General features: G+C 42.5%; 1 protein-coding gene across 1 annotated transcript in view; it reads right to left on the bottom strand.

The window, feature by feature from the left end:
• The window catches only part of erp27 (endoplasmic reticulum protein 27), a 15,606-nt gene extending 3,106 nt beyond the window's left edge, over positions 1–12,500 (bottom strand). Inside the window, exons 1-2 of the mRNA XM_019256373.2 lie at positions 12,332–12,500; positions 11,824–11,909 (exon numbers count right to left, since the gene is read on the bottom strand). Of these exons, the coding sequence (XP_019111918.2) occupies positions 11,824–11,909; positions 12,332–12,389 (144 nt within the window). The 5' untranslated portion in view covers positions 12,390–12,500. The remainder of the gene's footprint in view (positions 1–11,823; positions 11,910–12,331) is intronic.
• Between the last annotated feature and the right edge of the window lie 2,984 nt (positions 12,501–15,484).

Raw genomic sequence — 15,484 nt, 5'->3', positions numbered from 1 at the left:
CTTTTATTTGCCATCAAGAATGAAGACTAATTAAATAAATATAAACATTATAAATATCACCCAGTGGGTAAAGAAGACACATAAGAAGTGTATTACTTCATTCAGTAAATTTCATTCAAAAGTAAAACTGTCATCACTACATGCTCCTTCATTGTTATATTTTATATATTCTATAATTAAATTATTATTACTACTATGCATTAACATGTAAACAGTGACAGAATGTTGCACCTGGTTGTATTAGTACTTTATAGACGGCTGGTACTTTTAATATAACGCAGACAGTATTTATATTTTCGTTTACAAAATCTTAAACAGAGGGTCAAATAATGTAGTGGCTACTCCAAAAAATATATAATATAATATAAAATAAAGATAAACCTCATGACACCTTCCATGAAGAGCAGGTCTAGACCGTACTCTTTATAAATTTACTCAACATGAGCAACACGTGTGACAGAGGCGAGGGAAAACGTTCTTAAGAGCAAAATAATCCACAAAGAAACAATGACTCATATCTTTAACCTTCCTGTCTCAGGGAGAGGAGAGTCACGGCTATCAGGAACTCGTTGCCAGTGCGAAGAAGGTCGACTCGGTCCGGTGGCCGTCTGCACCGTCAAAGAGGCGTGGGCCGACTACAGTCTCCTCGAACACCATCACCCTGTTCAGAAAGGTGACCTACGCCCTCATGACTGAGCGTTAGTGTTTTATCTCATGGCGCTGACAGGTCGTGTCGGTTTTATGACGCGGTGTGTGTTTGTGATGCAGGCCGATACCACCAGGAAAACCGTTCTCTCTGAGATCAAGAAGTTAGAGGTCGACGGTCTGTCAACTCATCAGCGTCAACGAGGTCCGATACATCACAGAAACAACCAAGTGTACGTTGTCACTACTGTCACACACGGGATTGAAACTCACTGTTGGATCCGTCAGGTGAGCAGGGGATTAAAACTCTCTGGTCTTCTCCTTCTTTGTGTTTTCTCTCTCTTCAGTCGCGGTTGGCTGTTCGGCTCGGAGGTGAAGGCACACTCCTGCTCTTCGCCAACAGAGGACGAAAGAGTTCACCGAGCTCAAGGAGCAACTCGGAGCTCTGGCCCCCGAGTTCACCCGGAAAGGTGAGCGCTGAACTCACCTGCCTAAAACAAAACAACAGCTTTAAGTCAAATATGTGATCTCTAATGAGCTGAATTAATTTAAAAACGTGTTTCCAGTTCTTGTTTGTGCTCGTTAACGGAGCAGTGAAGTCCAACGCCGCTCTCTGGCCTACTTCGGCCTCAAGTCGAAGGAGCTCCCACGAGTCGGTATCTATGAATGGGGACTCTGACAGTGAAGTGGCTCCTACCTGAGGGCGAGATCACGACTGAACGAGTGCGAGACTTCTGCCAGTCCTTCCTACAGGGGAGCTGAAGGTGAGCGACGACGCGCTGCTATCGTGCAGATGATTAAGAAATTAAAAATAAAACAACAGGAACGACTCGTGCGCAGAAGGATTGTGCATGTGAGAAAAAAGCACTTCATTGTAAAGTATATGTGTCACACAGACAGGAAAACCTCACTCTGCACTAATTTGCACTGCCGCACCGCAAAGAGCTGCAAGTCTGAAGGCTCACAACAAGACCCGAGTCAGAGCCGCGTATCGACAAAGTGTGGCACAAAACATTTAAGTAATAAATCAGATTGTGATGCACAATGAGCAAATGTTACTTTATGTAAAGAAAGCTGACAAAGATTTTAAACATTTAAAGGAGAGACAGTTAGTTCAGCAGCAAAAACACAAAATATTCACAACTTTTTAATTTATCATGACTGGCCCTTTTACCTTTATGTATACCTGGAAATTTGTTGTGTTACAGCCAAAAATTTCAGATCACTCCACGTTTGTCCTTTTTCAAATTTTGACAGGCAAAACTCGAATACAGCAGAACCAAAACAAATAGAATAGATTTATTTAAACCAGCTTCACATATGAAATATGTCCAGCTGTACTCGAGTATTGTTCTGATACTTACTTATAGCAGGTCAAACATCGGCGTCTGTTTTCAGCCTTTTATGTCACCAAGCTCTCACAAACCATAAAAGTCAGTCCACACTTTACTCTTGTCCGGTCGGCGCCTTCTTGCTCGCTCACCTCTCCTTTTCTCTTCTTAGCTTCCCCGTCAGCGTCCTCTTCACTCTCTCCTCTCTGCCATCATGTCCATGAGGCTGCTGAGCCTGGTTTACCTCTCTCTTCTTCCTGGTATCCATAACGCCTGTTGGTACAAACACTCAGCGTCGCGGCGTGAGCTAGGCACGGTCCGTCGTCTAGGCCACGCCAAGCTGACGACTGAGCTAACAGCAGCGACAGCTGGTCAGCAGTTACAAAGTTCACTAAAGAGTGGCTAACAGACTGCAAAATACATACTAACAGGGCTAACAAGTGCAGCTAACATGAGAAGCTAAGAGTGGCTAAAAACAAGTGAGCTAACAGCGAACTAAACTAAAGAGCAAAACAGCAACAACTAGCTAACGCTGAGCTAAATAAGAAACAGCAACATGAGCGAACAAAACAACTAAGCTAACAGCTAAAATACTAAACAACAAGCAGCTAACAGACACACCTGACCTAACAGCAGCTAACAAACTGAGCTAACGATGAGCTAACAAGCTGAGCTACAACAGCTAGCTAAACATGAGCTAACAACAGCATGACTAACAGACTGAGCTAACAGAGCTAACAGCAGCTAACAAACTGAACAGAGGCCAACAAACTGAGGCTAACAGCAGCTAACAGCTGAGCTAACACTGAGGCTAACAGCAGCTAACAGAGCTGAGCTAACGAGAAGCTAAAAACATGAAACATGGAGCTAACACTAATAAAAGAAACAAACAGCTACAGCGAACAGCAGCTACAACTGAGCTAACAAGCTGCAGCTACAGCAGAGGTGACTTCACTGTCCATAAACCTGTAAATCACAGAGAGTTGAGGCGGAGCAGCCGGAGGACATCAGAGGGAAAACCAGAAACATTCCTCCATAAAATATGATCCAGTTTCACCAGAATCAGTGAATAGTTGCTGCTGTGTGGTAAAAGCGTTACGGTGAACGTCATGTAGATATAATGCTGTATTTCACTCGTCACACTTTTGTGTCTTTCAGGAGGTGAAACAGGCCGGAGCAGAAGCCAAAACAGAGCTGTAGGACTCCAATGTAAATGAATTCATATAAATTAAATAAATGTTAACGTCTGTTTCCTGTGTTTGTTTCTTGTTGCCAACACAAAGGAAACTAATGCACAGTGAACATTTTGCATGCGTGGGGTGATATATGATATGTCCTCACTTATAGTATTAACCTTGTTATGTTTTGTCTGTTTATGCGAGTGCGAGCCCGTCTGCGGCCCGCTGAGCAGACCGCAGCTCACTGACCACAAGTCGGTGAGATCTGGCAGAGTTTGTAAGTCTAGTGTTGTAAGTTATTGTCACGACCACAACACACCGACCTCAAGGGAGAGTGCAGGGAGGGCAGACCAGGGACGAATATGAACAAAAAAGGACAGTCAAGACTCGGTAACTCTCATGATTCATCCGGAGAGTAAGGAAAGAAGTGAAAAACATCGTCTGCACAGGACGAACTGACGAAAAACTCTGCTGAAGAATGTGGAGGCGGGAAATTGCACAGGTCCGAAAGCGAGGGAATCAATTAAGAAATCCAAGACATATCAGGCTCTAAAGTGGATAAAAAAAGAGTTTTTAGCAATAAGGGCAATAAAAACTCTATATAAAAGAACAACAGATGGGCTGCAGACATCAAGAGTGAAAAAGTTTGGGCCCGTCCCCAAAATATTCTCTCAGCTTAGAAGGGAATGTCAAGGCCCAGACTGGGATCGGTTATAATTAGTGTGTCGTCTGCCAAGCGGATGCATCCGGCGGAATTGGGAAAGCTGGCAGGTGGATGTTTCTCAGAGAGCAGATGGAAATATACAGCGTGTGTCGCCTGCCATCGAGTTTGTTTACGGCTGCAGTCAAGGCGGCGTTGTTACATAAGACGCTGTGATGGGGGGTTGCGGGAGGCGGCGAGACGGCCGATCAAACAGGAATAACGACTGATGTGTTTCTGAAGTTTTTGCAATAAAACAATGGTGGCTCTCGTTCATATAAAATACTACAGCCAAAGCCTTGTGTGTCCTCACTGGATCACATCCTCCTCACCAACCACTAAAGTCAGTCCACATTTACTCTCTGTCCGGCGGCTCTTGCTCGCTCACACTCTCTCCTTTTTTTCTCTTCTTAGCTTCCTCCGTCACGTCCTCTTCACTCTCTTCTCCTCTGCCATCACGTCCATAGAAGCTGCTGAGCCCGGTTACATTCCTTGCATTGCCCAGCTCCTGTTCTTGCACGACGCCACACTCCACGTTTTCTGCTCTTTCTTTTTTAGTGTTTGGACAATAACTCAGAGCAAAGGACAGCAGTCGTGCGTTTACACAAAAATACTGTGGGCGGTTCTGGAGAAACCTTTTTTTGACAAGTTGGTGGGTTTAAGTCCTCGTCCGCTCATGACGGGTTATATTCAGCAGCGATGATGTCGTCTATACGTACGGTTTGATGCTGCTCACAGAGGAAACACTAATGAGTTGATTTTTTGTAGCTGCAGCTGATTTTAGGTTTAAATTAAACGAGTAATAAGTACAGAACACAATTGAGGGCACTGCATCTCTTGCTTTACTCCACTATGCCTCAGATGCAAATATTGTACTCAGTACTCACACTACATTTGTCTGTCAGCTTTAGTTACTAGTTACTTTTCAGATTTTTCATGATAAACTGAAGCTTTTAATGTTTCTTGTTAAAGATTTTCTTCATAAACAGATCTGAGATCTTCCCCACTTCTGCTTTGGGAAACAATCCTCAGTGCTTTTCCTCTCGTGTGAACTCCTCAAACTAAAACACAAGTCTCCAAAACATCAGTAAATCCTGGAGATCTCACAGTCCGTGTTGGCTAAACGCAGCGGGACTCGGCTCTCAAGGAAACCTCACAAATCTTCATCCAGAACTGGTCTCTAAGAAATCTCTAAGTAGTAAGCATAGAAAAGTATAATGTATAAGTCAAGTCTCTGACCAATCAAAACATTTTATCCTCATAAACATCATCCTGATTGCATCTGACAGAGAATTTCAATATGTTGCAGCTCAGTCTGTTATATTCTGTTTATGGGCTCAAAGTTTCTGATTAAAGGAACAGGTTTGTGATGCTGGCAGGAGGTTCGAACCTTCCTGATTTAACACGTCTGGACCGTGCACGTCTCCCCAACACCTTCCTGAGGTCACCGCATGCGCTTCACCTACAACAAAAACGAGATGTTCTGTCTGAGTTTGGAGCGTCCACACGCACAGTGAGGTCATGTCTAAGTGCACGCCTGTAACTGCTCATTTAAAAAACTTGTTTGTTTTGTTGCAATGATGACGCTACACGTACTATCATGCAAGTGCAGCAAAGCCACAGGACAAAAGAGAAATAAGATGCATTTAAAATGTCTCAGCTTAAGAGAGTTCTTTGTCAATAAAATAAGATAGACGTAGCAAAGTATTTAAGGGAAGAAATGTCTCCCCAAACTCAGCGTCCCTTCTTGCATCCACCAACTCGCCACATCCATCCATCGCCTGCCATCCAGCCTCGTGTACATCATCTTGTTGAACCTTTCAATCACAATATGCAAAGTACTATTTCTCAAACTATGGTATGTGAGGTGTTTTCTCAAATCCACGTCCTTATTGTCTTTGACTGTGAGACGTGTGTGCACCTGTGCATGTAAGTTTTCCTCTTCCTGCGGCACAGACAGGAAATGTGTAAAACCAGAACAACAGTAGAAAACAGTGATTTAAAAAAAAAAAAACCCAGACGCAGCAGCAAGAAAGAAACTGATCCAATGCCCTACAAATTACACTTCCTGCCTTTCAGGGTTGTGGCATTGTTTTCTTCCTTGTCGTCGTGTACCCCCCACGCGCTGAAACGCGTCCATAAAAACGGACACTGGAGAGACAGTGAAATTACAACAGCACACGTTCCAAGAAAATCCCTGACACCAGGAATAAACGCTAGACTCTGAAACAGACAGACACCAAGGTCACTGTTGCAGCAGCGCTGAATTCCTCGCTGCATGATAGATGAAGCTGTTTGGGGGGCCCTCGGTGGGATAATATATGTGCAAGCGAATGTGTGCACAAATGTTGGTTATCTAAACAGTATTTAAGTTGCAATAGGGTTAAGTCTGTTTTTTCTTTTATGATAAACCACAGCTGAAGCCACACTCAAACTGGATATCCAAAAACAGAAAGCTGATCCAAACCCGCCATGCATAACGCGTGCGTCCAACACAAGGGGCTTTCCTATATTTGGATATATAGAGTGCTGCAATACACAACCAGGCCTGGTATCGGCCCCGCTGCCCGTTGGTAAAGCCGTGGCCTGCCTGGATCTGCCCAGGAGCTGGAAGGTGGATCTGTAAATAGTGACTGATGCGGTTCTGGTGGGACTCTGCACACACTTAATTAGCTCTGTCGCATAATGAGGCTCACTGTTGTTCCGTGTCACTCGAATTAGTAGCTTGTGGGTCGTCTCAGGCTATAGTTTTGAGGTTTGTGGGGGTGGGAGATCACATCTGGGGGAAGGAGTGTAGTAACATAAAACAGCAATGGCACAACTGGCAACCTTGATGTTTTTAAAGAGGCAACCCTGGCAGTGGGTCCGCTGATAAAAATCACATTTTAAAGAGTATTTCATAGAGATTCAGTTTGCTCCACTTTTTTTGGACTTTTAGGGCTTTTTTTTTTTGTTGTATTATTTATAACTCCAGTGATGAGGGGTGAGGATTGAGAGGAATGTAAAGGGGATGTACAGGATTGGTAAACAAGACGAGTATAAAAATGATTCGGTTTGACCTCAGAAAATGACTGACAGGGAAATGAATGGCATGTTTGTTTGAGTGAATATGAGAGAAAAGTAGTTTCACAAGAAGCCAGAAACTATTTAAGAAGCCAAATTGTGATTGCCTTTTTTACGTTTTCTTTTCAAATAAAATAAAATTGCATGTTGAATCCAAGAAAAGGGGGAATCCCCTGAAGGGTGGCTTCAACTGTTCCCTACAAACCTCGTTGTCTTGGATGGCTTCAGTCTCAGTGTGAGGCGGAGACATGCATGCATGCATGCATGCGTATAGGTTTACATAAGCAGAATGCACTGAACAACTATACAAGCGAATGCCCAGGATGTTTTGCGGCTGTGTAAGTCGGTGTGCGGGTGAATGAGTTTCTGGACTCTGTGGCCAGGGCAGCCTTGGGTGTTTATGGATGCTCCACGACAAGTGGAAGCGGAAACGTTGACATATGATTCCCGACCAATCAGAGCATTATCTCGTTGTGTGTGGGTCTGGTCTGACAAAGGAGGTGGACTACAGTATAAATTTGACCTCGATTGGGGGCAAGAGACAGAACAGCCACCGGAGCAAAGCTAAGAGGAAGCACTTGGCAGCAACTTCTGACGTCAAGCAGAACCAACGTACAAAGCCATCATGGAAGAACTCGGACCCTCCCCTCTTCCCCCATCTGTGTCTCCTCTCATGTGGCTTGGTCCATGGGAAGGTAAAGGAACGAGCTCTTTTAAAGTCTGTGTTTATTTGGAAACATGTTAGCAGCTGAAATTAGGGGAGATAACAGTGGTTTGTTTCTTGGGACCCGCACTAGCCTCGAACCAGGGTTGTCGTGTGACGACACTGTCGATGATGCTCGCAGGCCGCTGACCCTCCGCTCCCCCCCCCCGCCGCTCCTACAATCTCTCAGAGTCCCATCCTCCGATCCAGCTTCCGATTCCTCCTTGAATCTGAAACGTCCAACTCTCCCCCGACCAGCGTCCCGATTCCAACCTCCCGAACTGCGCCCCTCTTTCCGTCCGCTTCTTCGTCCTCCTTCTTCCGAGTCAGCCGAATCGTCTCGAGTCTTCTCCGATCTCTCTAGAGTCCTCTGAGTCCCTGCTTTCCTCTGGAGTCACAACTCTGAAAAACCCAACTCTGACTCTTCCCTTCATTCATTCCCATCTTCAAATTGGAAGTCCAACCAGCGACGAGGGTAAAAGGCATTCACATTTTCTGTTTTCCAGAAAGAGTCTTTTAAACATTTAAACATTTGTACTTAAATCTAACGTTGTGTCCTCACAGACGCACTCCAGCTGGCCGTTGTGTCGTGAAGAGGAGACCCCTGCCTCTGTTCGTCCTGAGGAGAAGAAGATCCCAGGAGGACAACTCAGCCTCCTGCAGCTGGAAAGGTAAAAGTTCGCCAAACATTGCACGCTCTTCCCTGCAAGTTTTTTTCTGAAACCAAATTAGCATTTAGTGGGTTTTTTTTGTATTTGTCAAATATAGAGTCAAATACCTGAGTTTTTTTTTAAACGTCCTTTTTCATCCTGGTCTCCTCCATCCCAGCCCCCTGAGAGAGGTGTGCGAGGGAAGCGACGCCTGCGACGAGAATGGCTGAAACCGCCCGGCATCGTCGCCCCCGCGTACACCGCTACTAAACGGACCCGTCTCCTTTCTTTCCTAAGTTAAATAGTCCTCTTTTTCTCCCACTGGGGAACTTTTTCTTTTTTTGTCCTTGTCTTTTTTTGTAATAGAAACTCTCACAACAACAACTCCCCCTGAATCCATCTGAAAGGAGCAGCCAGCACAAAAAAGAAAATAAAAATGGTTTTACGATGCACTAGATGAAGATTTTTTTTAATTTTTAAGGCCCATCCTTGCCAAGGGCGGGGGGTTGTTTTTTTTTAGTGGGTCCTAAATGGGAAAAAAAAGAGGCCCTTCCCCTCAGGCCCTTGCAGAGAGAGGCCAACAATGGGAAAACACAACTGTGAAGTCATGCAGTAGCCCACAACGAGAATTAAATATAGTTCCTTCTCACGTCTTTTTAAGTACAAACAAATGAATTGGTGCTACAAGTGCAAGAGGTATTGTTAAAATGTTTAATGTATGGATGTTTTTTGTGTCCGTGCTTTAGTCGTACTTAGTAGTTTTCTAGTAAGTAGTGGATGGAGTTAACGAGAGGTACTCCGTAGTTTTTTAATAGTAGTCCCCCCGTAGTATGTAATTGATAGTGGTAGTCGTGATGTAACATGGGTGTTAAATGCACGTCAGTTTATCTGTAATGGCTGTAAACCACAAACTGCATCGGGTTTGAAAATAGAAAATGATTGTGTTTTGTGGAATTGCTGTTTGGGTCTAGTGTTTTCCGTAGTGATCACCTTTAAACGGCTGCCAGTAACTGAACAACACGGACGTCTTTCCCGTCTTGAAAAGGTGCTACATTGAAATCTGTAACACCGACGCTGGGGGTAAAAAATGGGTACCGCACCAGCAGCGAATAAAAACGCCGATGACCTCAGTAGAAAGTAAAAATAGAAAACATGTGCACGCTTCAACCTCACGCAACAGTAACGTGGTCGGGAATACCTTTGGGCAAAATTACGACTGTGGAAACGTGTCCGTCTCTGACAGTCAGTCGAGTAGATCCGCTGTTTACCGACGGAGATTGTGTGAACGTGAAAACTTGAACTGTTCTCGTCTTTGAGCGTTCCACACTTATGTTTGGTAGGTCCTGTTTAAGCTAACGTCTTCGACAAACTTCTAAATGTGGTGGGTGGGGGGGGGGAGTGCGCCTGCCGACAAAACCAGCGTCCGCCGCCCGCAATGAGAGCAAGAAAGTTTTCTCTCTTATGTGACACGGGGTCTCGTGTGGGCTGAGTCCTCGGCAGTAGTAGTGGTTGGCTTTGCTTGAGACAGCAGTACAAGCCGATTCTCAACGTGGTGGTGACCAGGGTCAAAGAGAGCTATGTTGCTTCCAGAACACAATAGATATCCGTTGACGATCAAAGGCGCTAAACTTTTCTTCCCTCCTCACACCTCACGCGTTGACCTTTGACTTCCAGCAGTTTCTTCACAAACAGGGGTCCTCGGGCTTGTTTGTCTAGTTATTGAGCCGTGGTCACTCGGTTGATCCACGTTATTTGGGGTTTTGTTATGTGTCTGCGACGCGCGGAGTTCAGCAGGGGCAGTGTGTAACATCAAACAATCACACGGGACAAAACACAAACAGACTTTCAACTGGAAAGAAGAACTACGACTGTCGTATGGATGTCCGAGAAGCCAGTAAACTCAGGTACATAGCTGTGATGAAAAAACATGGTAATTTTCGGATTTAATATACAGAAAATTAAATGGCTTGTCTAAAACCCCACAAACATCCAATATTTTATATAAAAGTATTAAGCTGAGGCGGGCCTCAGGTTGGGTGATATGTCCCTGTAGTTCGTTGTCCACATAAGATAAAGTATTGATTATAGCGGATTTTTAAATCTGCCAGATTGTGTAGTGGAGTATGATTAATATCTGTCAGACATAAATGGCAACAATATAAAATGGCGATCATCAACTGAGGTCTCAGTGTCCTGACTGATGCTGTTTCGCATCTGTGAACACTAGATGACAGTGTCGTCAGTCAAAGAGATTTGAGGCGAAGTGTTGGTTTTCATCGACAGTCAGAACATAATTCTGCTTATTTACACATGAAAACATTCAGGACGCGAACGCTGTGTTTTACAAAAGGCGGAACTCTTCTTGTGTTTCATAAGACTTGTTTGAGACTCTGAGACCTAAAAATCACGTGATGGCAACAGTCAAAGTAAAAAAGTAGAAAAAGTTAAAGGTCGTCACAGTCCAACGACTTTAAAAAAGGTGTCAGGTAAGTTTCTTTACTAATGCTAATATCTGACCTTATCACTGCCCTTTAAATATCATCATCATCACAATCATACGTCAGTCTCTACTGTTTTCTATCCACATTTTGCACCTCATGTTTCTATTCTTGGCGTTTTATATTTTATATTTTTATACTTTCTTTAATATTTGCACACTTTTCTGCAGCTGCTTTCCCTCGTGATAAATAAAGATATATCTTATCTTTTCTTATTTTAGCTCACCCGTGGATGCAGTGTGAGACATAAAAGGACACGTTTCAAAGTTGGGATGTATTTTTTGGGCTCATTAAAATGATTTCCCTCCTCAAAGACCACCGGTAAAGGTGTAGTCTACTTTAAATTTAAATTTAAAAACAGTGCAGGAGTCACAGAGGTGGAGAAACAAAGAAATGTAGCAGGAAGAGAGATTTTTAGGCTGGCTCAAAGGGAAGGTGAATCATGTCTATTTCTGAGGCAGCGTTGCATGAGCTTTGGCAGTCCGCTTTATCATTCTGCAGTCTGTAATATGTGTTCGTTCCCAGTGAGTCACAGCACCAGTATTTTGGTCTCTTTCTGCCTTCAGCATCACGGTCCAGCTATGCATTATCCTCATGTGCTCCCTGCTGCTCTCCTCCAGTCTTCTCTCATGAACCTTCTCCCTGCTTGCACTTGTTTACACGAATGTCAATGGAGCCAATCCCACAAGTCTTCAGATACGCATGTGTTTCCTGTCAAGCGGCCCGACCATCTTCCCCCGCACACGGGAGTCTGGCCAGAAAGGGTTTTCGCCTCCGTGGGACAGGCAGCCACCATCCTCCGTCCTCGCAGCACCAACGCTGCCAAAGGTGTGGCCACAGGAAGTGCATTCTTCTTCGAAATCTATTCGTGAGAGCAGCAGCAGCAGCATCACCGAGACCAGGGTGCAAACAAACGCTGTATTTTGGGAGCAGTCAACTAATTTGTCTGATCACGTCTGGTTCGCCTCACGCATGTTGGCAAAATAAACTTCTATAAAAAAGATGTCTGAGAGCTTATTGTTCAGACTTTTTTATTATTTTTTATATTTTCTGACCTCCAGGAATCCGATGACCACCACCTCGGCCGAGTCGATGAAGGCCTCAACAGCTTTGCTGTCAGTCAGCGTGGGAAGGGAGCCGTCTGAGGATAAAGACACCAGACCAGACACACAGTTCAACAACATATTTAACCTTAGATACAGTCACGGCATCTCAACAACACTCCTGCTGAGATACAGCAAATCACCATTGAAAACAGGTGGGTCACCAAAGGTTCTCACAAACCCGTCATCTGGGAACCATGAACATCTGGCTAATATCTCACAAACCCGTCATCTGGGAACCATGAACATCTGGCTAATATTTTGTGGAAATACATCGAGTAGATGTCGAGATATTTTACTGAATAGATGAATTGATCTGCTGGAGGCTGGAGGATTCAACCTCTGGAGACCAAATGTACAAAATTTCATGGCATGTTCAAGACACAACACCTGGTTTTAAATATACGATAAATTTTACAACACATTTTCCACACTGAGAACTCGACTTATATGAATTTACCTTTCTCTGTGGCGATGGCAGAAGACACCAGGAGGGAGAACAGCAGAGTGAGCAGCATGTTTCGAATGATTCGACTGACAGAGAGGAAACAAACCGAGCGATGCTCAGGAGACAAAGAGTCGCGTCAGCTCTGCTGTGTCTCTCATAGCTGCTGCGACTTCTTTGAAACGTGATTGGAGGTTTCATGAGAAGCGGCCAGGTGTTCTTGATAAGTGGGGGTGCGCTGGGACTTTGGACGACGTGTCACTGTTGCAGCAGGGGACAGGTTTGAGTCTGCTCTGTGGTTTGGTGGTAATCTGAGGCTGAGAGATGACCTTTGTGAAGCATGAAAGGCTGCTCAGTGTATCGGCTCCCCCTGTTCAGCCTGGTAGTAAATTATTTCTTGGGTTAGAATCATTTCTGCAACCTTCAAGATATTTAACTTCAAAAATAAAGTGAAAACCTTCATTATTTCCTTTTTTTATGCAGTGAACATAAAGGATGCAGGATGCTCCAGAAGTGAGTCAGTCTCCATAAGTCCCCATGTTCAAATTTCCAACTTCACAGCAGAAATAAACATGTTTACAGCCTGGTACAAAAAAAACTGAATGCAGAATCTGCGGTTTCTGTTGAAGCTTTGAAGATCGGTTCATTCAAACTGGCCTCTATCTCGCCTGCTGTGTTTTCATTGCAACATTTTCTCGTCTCTTTAGCATCTTCTCAACAACTTTGAAAGATCCTAAACTGCAGTGTGTCACATTTACTTGTTTTGCTGCTGCAGGTCGATACTCGTACTTTAACTTCAGGCCAGGCCTGTGTGATCAACTCAGCTGCATTTTGGTTCATTCGCCACAGGAGGGACACGACTTCCACCCGGTTCATCCATCATCATGCAGACACACGGTGAAATGAATCGTGCTTTACAGCAGAGTTTCATATTGAAATCTATTTTGTTATTACAAGAAACTAAGATGACCCTTTCACATCTTTTACCTTGATTTAAAAACATTTTATTTACCTTGTAAATCATGTTTGAGTGCATTGAAAAGTGTGATATAAAACAGATTTATTGGTGTTAAAATCACAGGCCATCAGTGAGTGTAAAACAAGATGTGAAGAATTTTCAGCACACATCCAAAAAAATTTAAGATTTGATCAAATCAGCTTTAAGAAATTAAAGTTAATTTATAAAAGTCACATGACACCATAAAGTCATTAAAGACCAGAAATTAAAGCATCTGATGTGACATAAATGTGAATAAATTACAATAAAAAGGTTGTAAAACTTCTTTTTCAGAAGGATTTTTGATTCAGGAGTGGCCCACTGTGTCTCCAAGCGAATACTATAACCACATTTTTTATTTTTTTTTATAATCTCCAGAAGAACGTCTAAACTTAGAAATCTAAAACTGTGAGCCAAGACTATAAGTAAGAAGAAGTCCATAAAACATTATCATCAGCTCCCACATAACCACCACTGTAATGTTGTTTTATGTGTTGGTGTTAAAAAGCCTCTGAAATGCAGATTTATTTAAAATAGCACCGTGACAAATATTAAACTTAACTCGAGCAGAGTGATTTTTATAAAGTTTGACGTTTCAACTCAGTGATTTTAAACATTTTTTCCCACTGAAAGGAATCTGCTCTGCAGACGAGGTCGAGCTTGGTCGACCACAGCGCAGAAAAAACAAAACTGGATGCACAAAAATACAATGAACTTTTAAGGACGAGATGGTCGCAGCAGTTTGTGTGAACCTTGTAACCTTTGTGTTATAGATTAATGAACTCCAAACACACAAAATTCTAAAAATATTTAATATTTTTTAAATATAAAAGGTTTTTCTGATTATAAAACCAAAATATTGTTTCTAAATCTTAAATGCCCCATTGTATCTGGAGCAATAATGAAGTCATAAATAAAGTAGTTTGTACAAAAAATTACAATGCAATGATTCTTATAATGCACAAAGACTAATAATAAGAATAAGAATAATTTATAAATAATGAGATCCACAGAGAAAAACAAAGTAGTCACTGAAGAATAGGTTAATGAGAATATCACACAAGCAGGAGTGCTGTTATACTGAATATCTGCACGGCTGTGAGTCGGTTAATCACAGGTGTGCTGATATTCGGGTTAATGGGCATATTTGTTTTTCTAGCTAATGTTTATTATCGTCAGAAGGTCAGTGCACCTTTGATGGTGTTTAAAGTCTGTGTTGAATTCAGCGTGTATCAAAATTCACCAAGTAGCTCCAATTTTAGTGAGAAATCTTCATTTTAAAAATGGTTCACCCCATTCCTACGCTCATCTAACGCTAAAATAACGTCGGTAGAGTTGTTCAATCCGACATTTAAAGTTTGTACAGACAGTTTCTTTGTTGATTATATTGATGCTGAATTGACAGTGACACGTGACGTCCTTACCACTAAAAAGGTTGTAAACTTCTTTTTCAGAAGGATGTTTTGATTCAGGAGTGGCCCACTGTGTCTCCAAGCGATACTATAACAACATTTTTTTTTTTTTTTTTTATAATCTCCAGAAGAACGTCTAAACTTAGAAATCTAAAACTGTGAGCCAAGACTATAAGTAAGAAGAAGTCCATAAAACATTATCATCAGCTCCCACAAACCACCACTGTAATGTTGTTATTGTGTTGGTGTTAAAAAGCCTCTGAAATGCAGATTTATTTAAAATAGCACCGTGACAAATATTAAACTTAACTCGAGCAGAGTGATTTTTATAAAGTTTGACGTTTCACCTCAGTGATTTTAAATTTTTTCCCACTGAAAGGAATCTGCTCTGCAGACGAGGTCGAGCTTGGTCGACCACAGCGCAGAAAAAACAAAAACTGGATGCACAAAAATACAATGAACTTTTAAGGACGAGATGGTCGCAGCAGTTTTGTGTGAACCTTGTAACCTTTGTGTTATAGATTAATGAACTCCAAACACCACATCATTCTAAAAATATTAAATATTTTTTTTATCTAAAAAGGTTTTTTCTGTTATAAAACCAAAATATTGTTTCTAATCTTAAATGCCCCATTGTATCCGGCAATAATGAAGCAATAATAATCATATAAAGTTTGTACAAAAAATTACAATGCAATGATTCTTATAATGCACAGAGACATAAGAATATTTATAAATAATGAGAATCCACACCGAGTA

This window comes from Larimichthys crocea, chromosome X, assembly GCF_000972845.2.
Source record: "Larimichthys crocea isolate SSNF chromosome X, L_crocea_2.0, whole genome shotgun sequence".
Lineage (NCBI taxonomy): Eukaryota > Metazoa > Chordata > Actinopteri > Sciaenidae > Larimichthys > Larimichthys crocea.
This window is presented reverse-complemented; position numbering and strand designations above follow the sequence as displayed.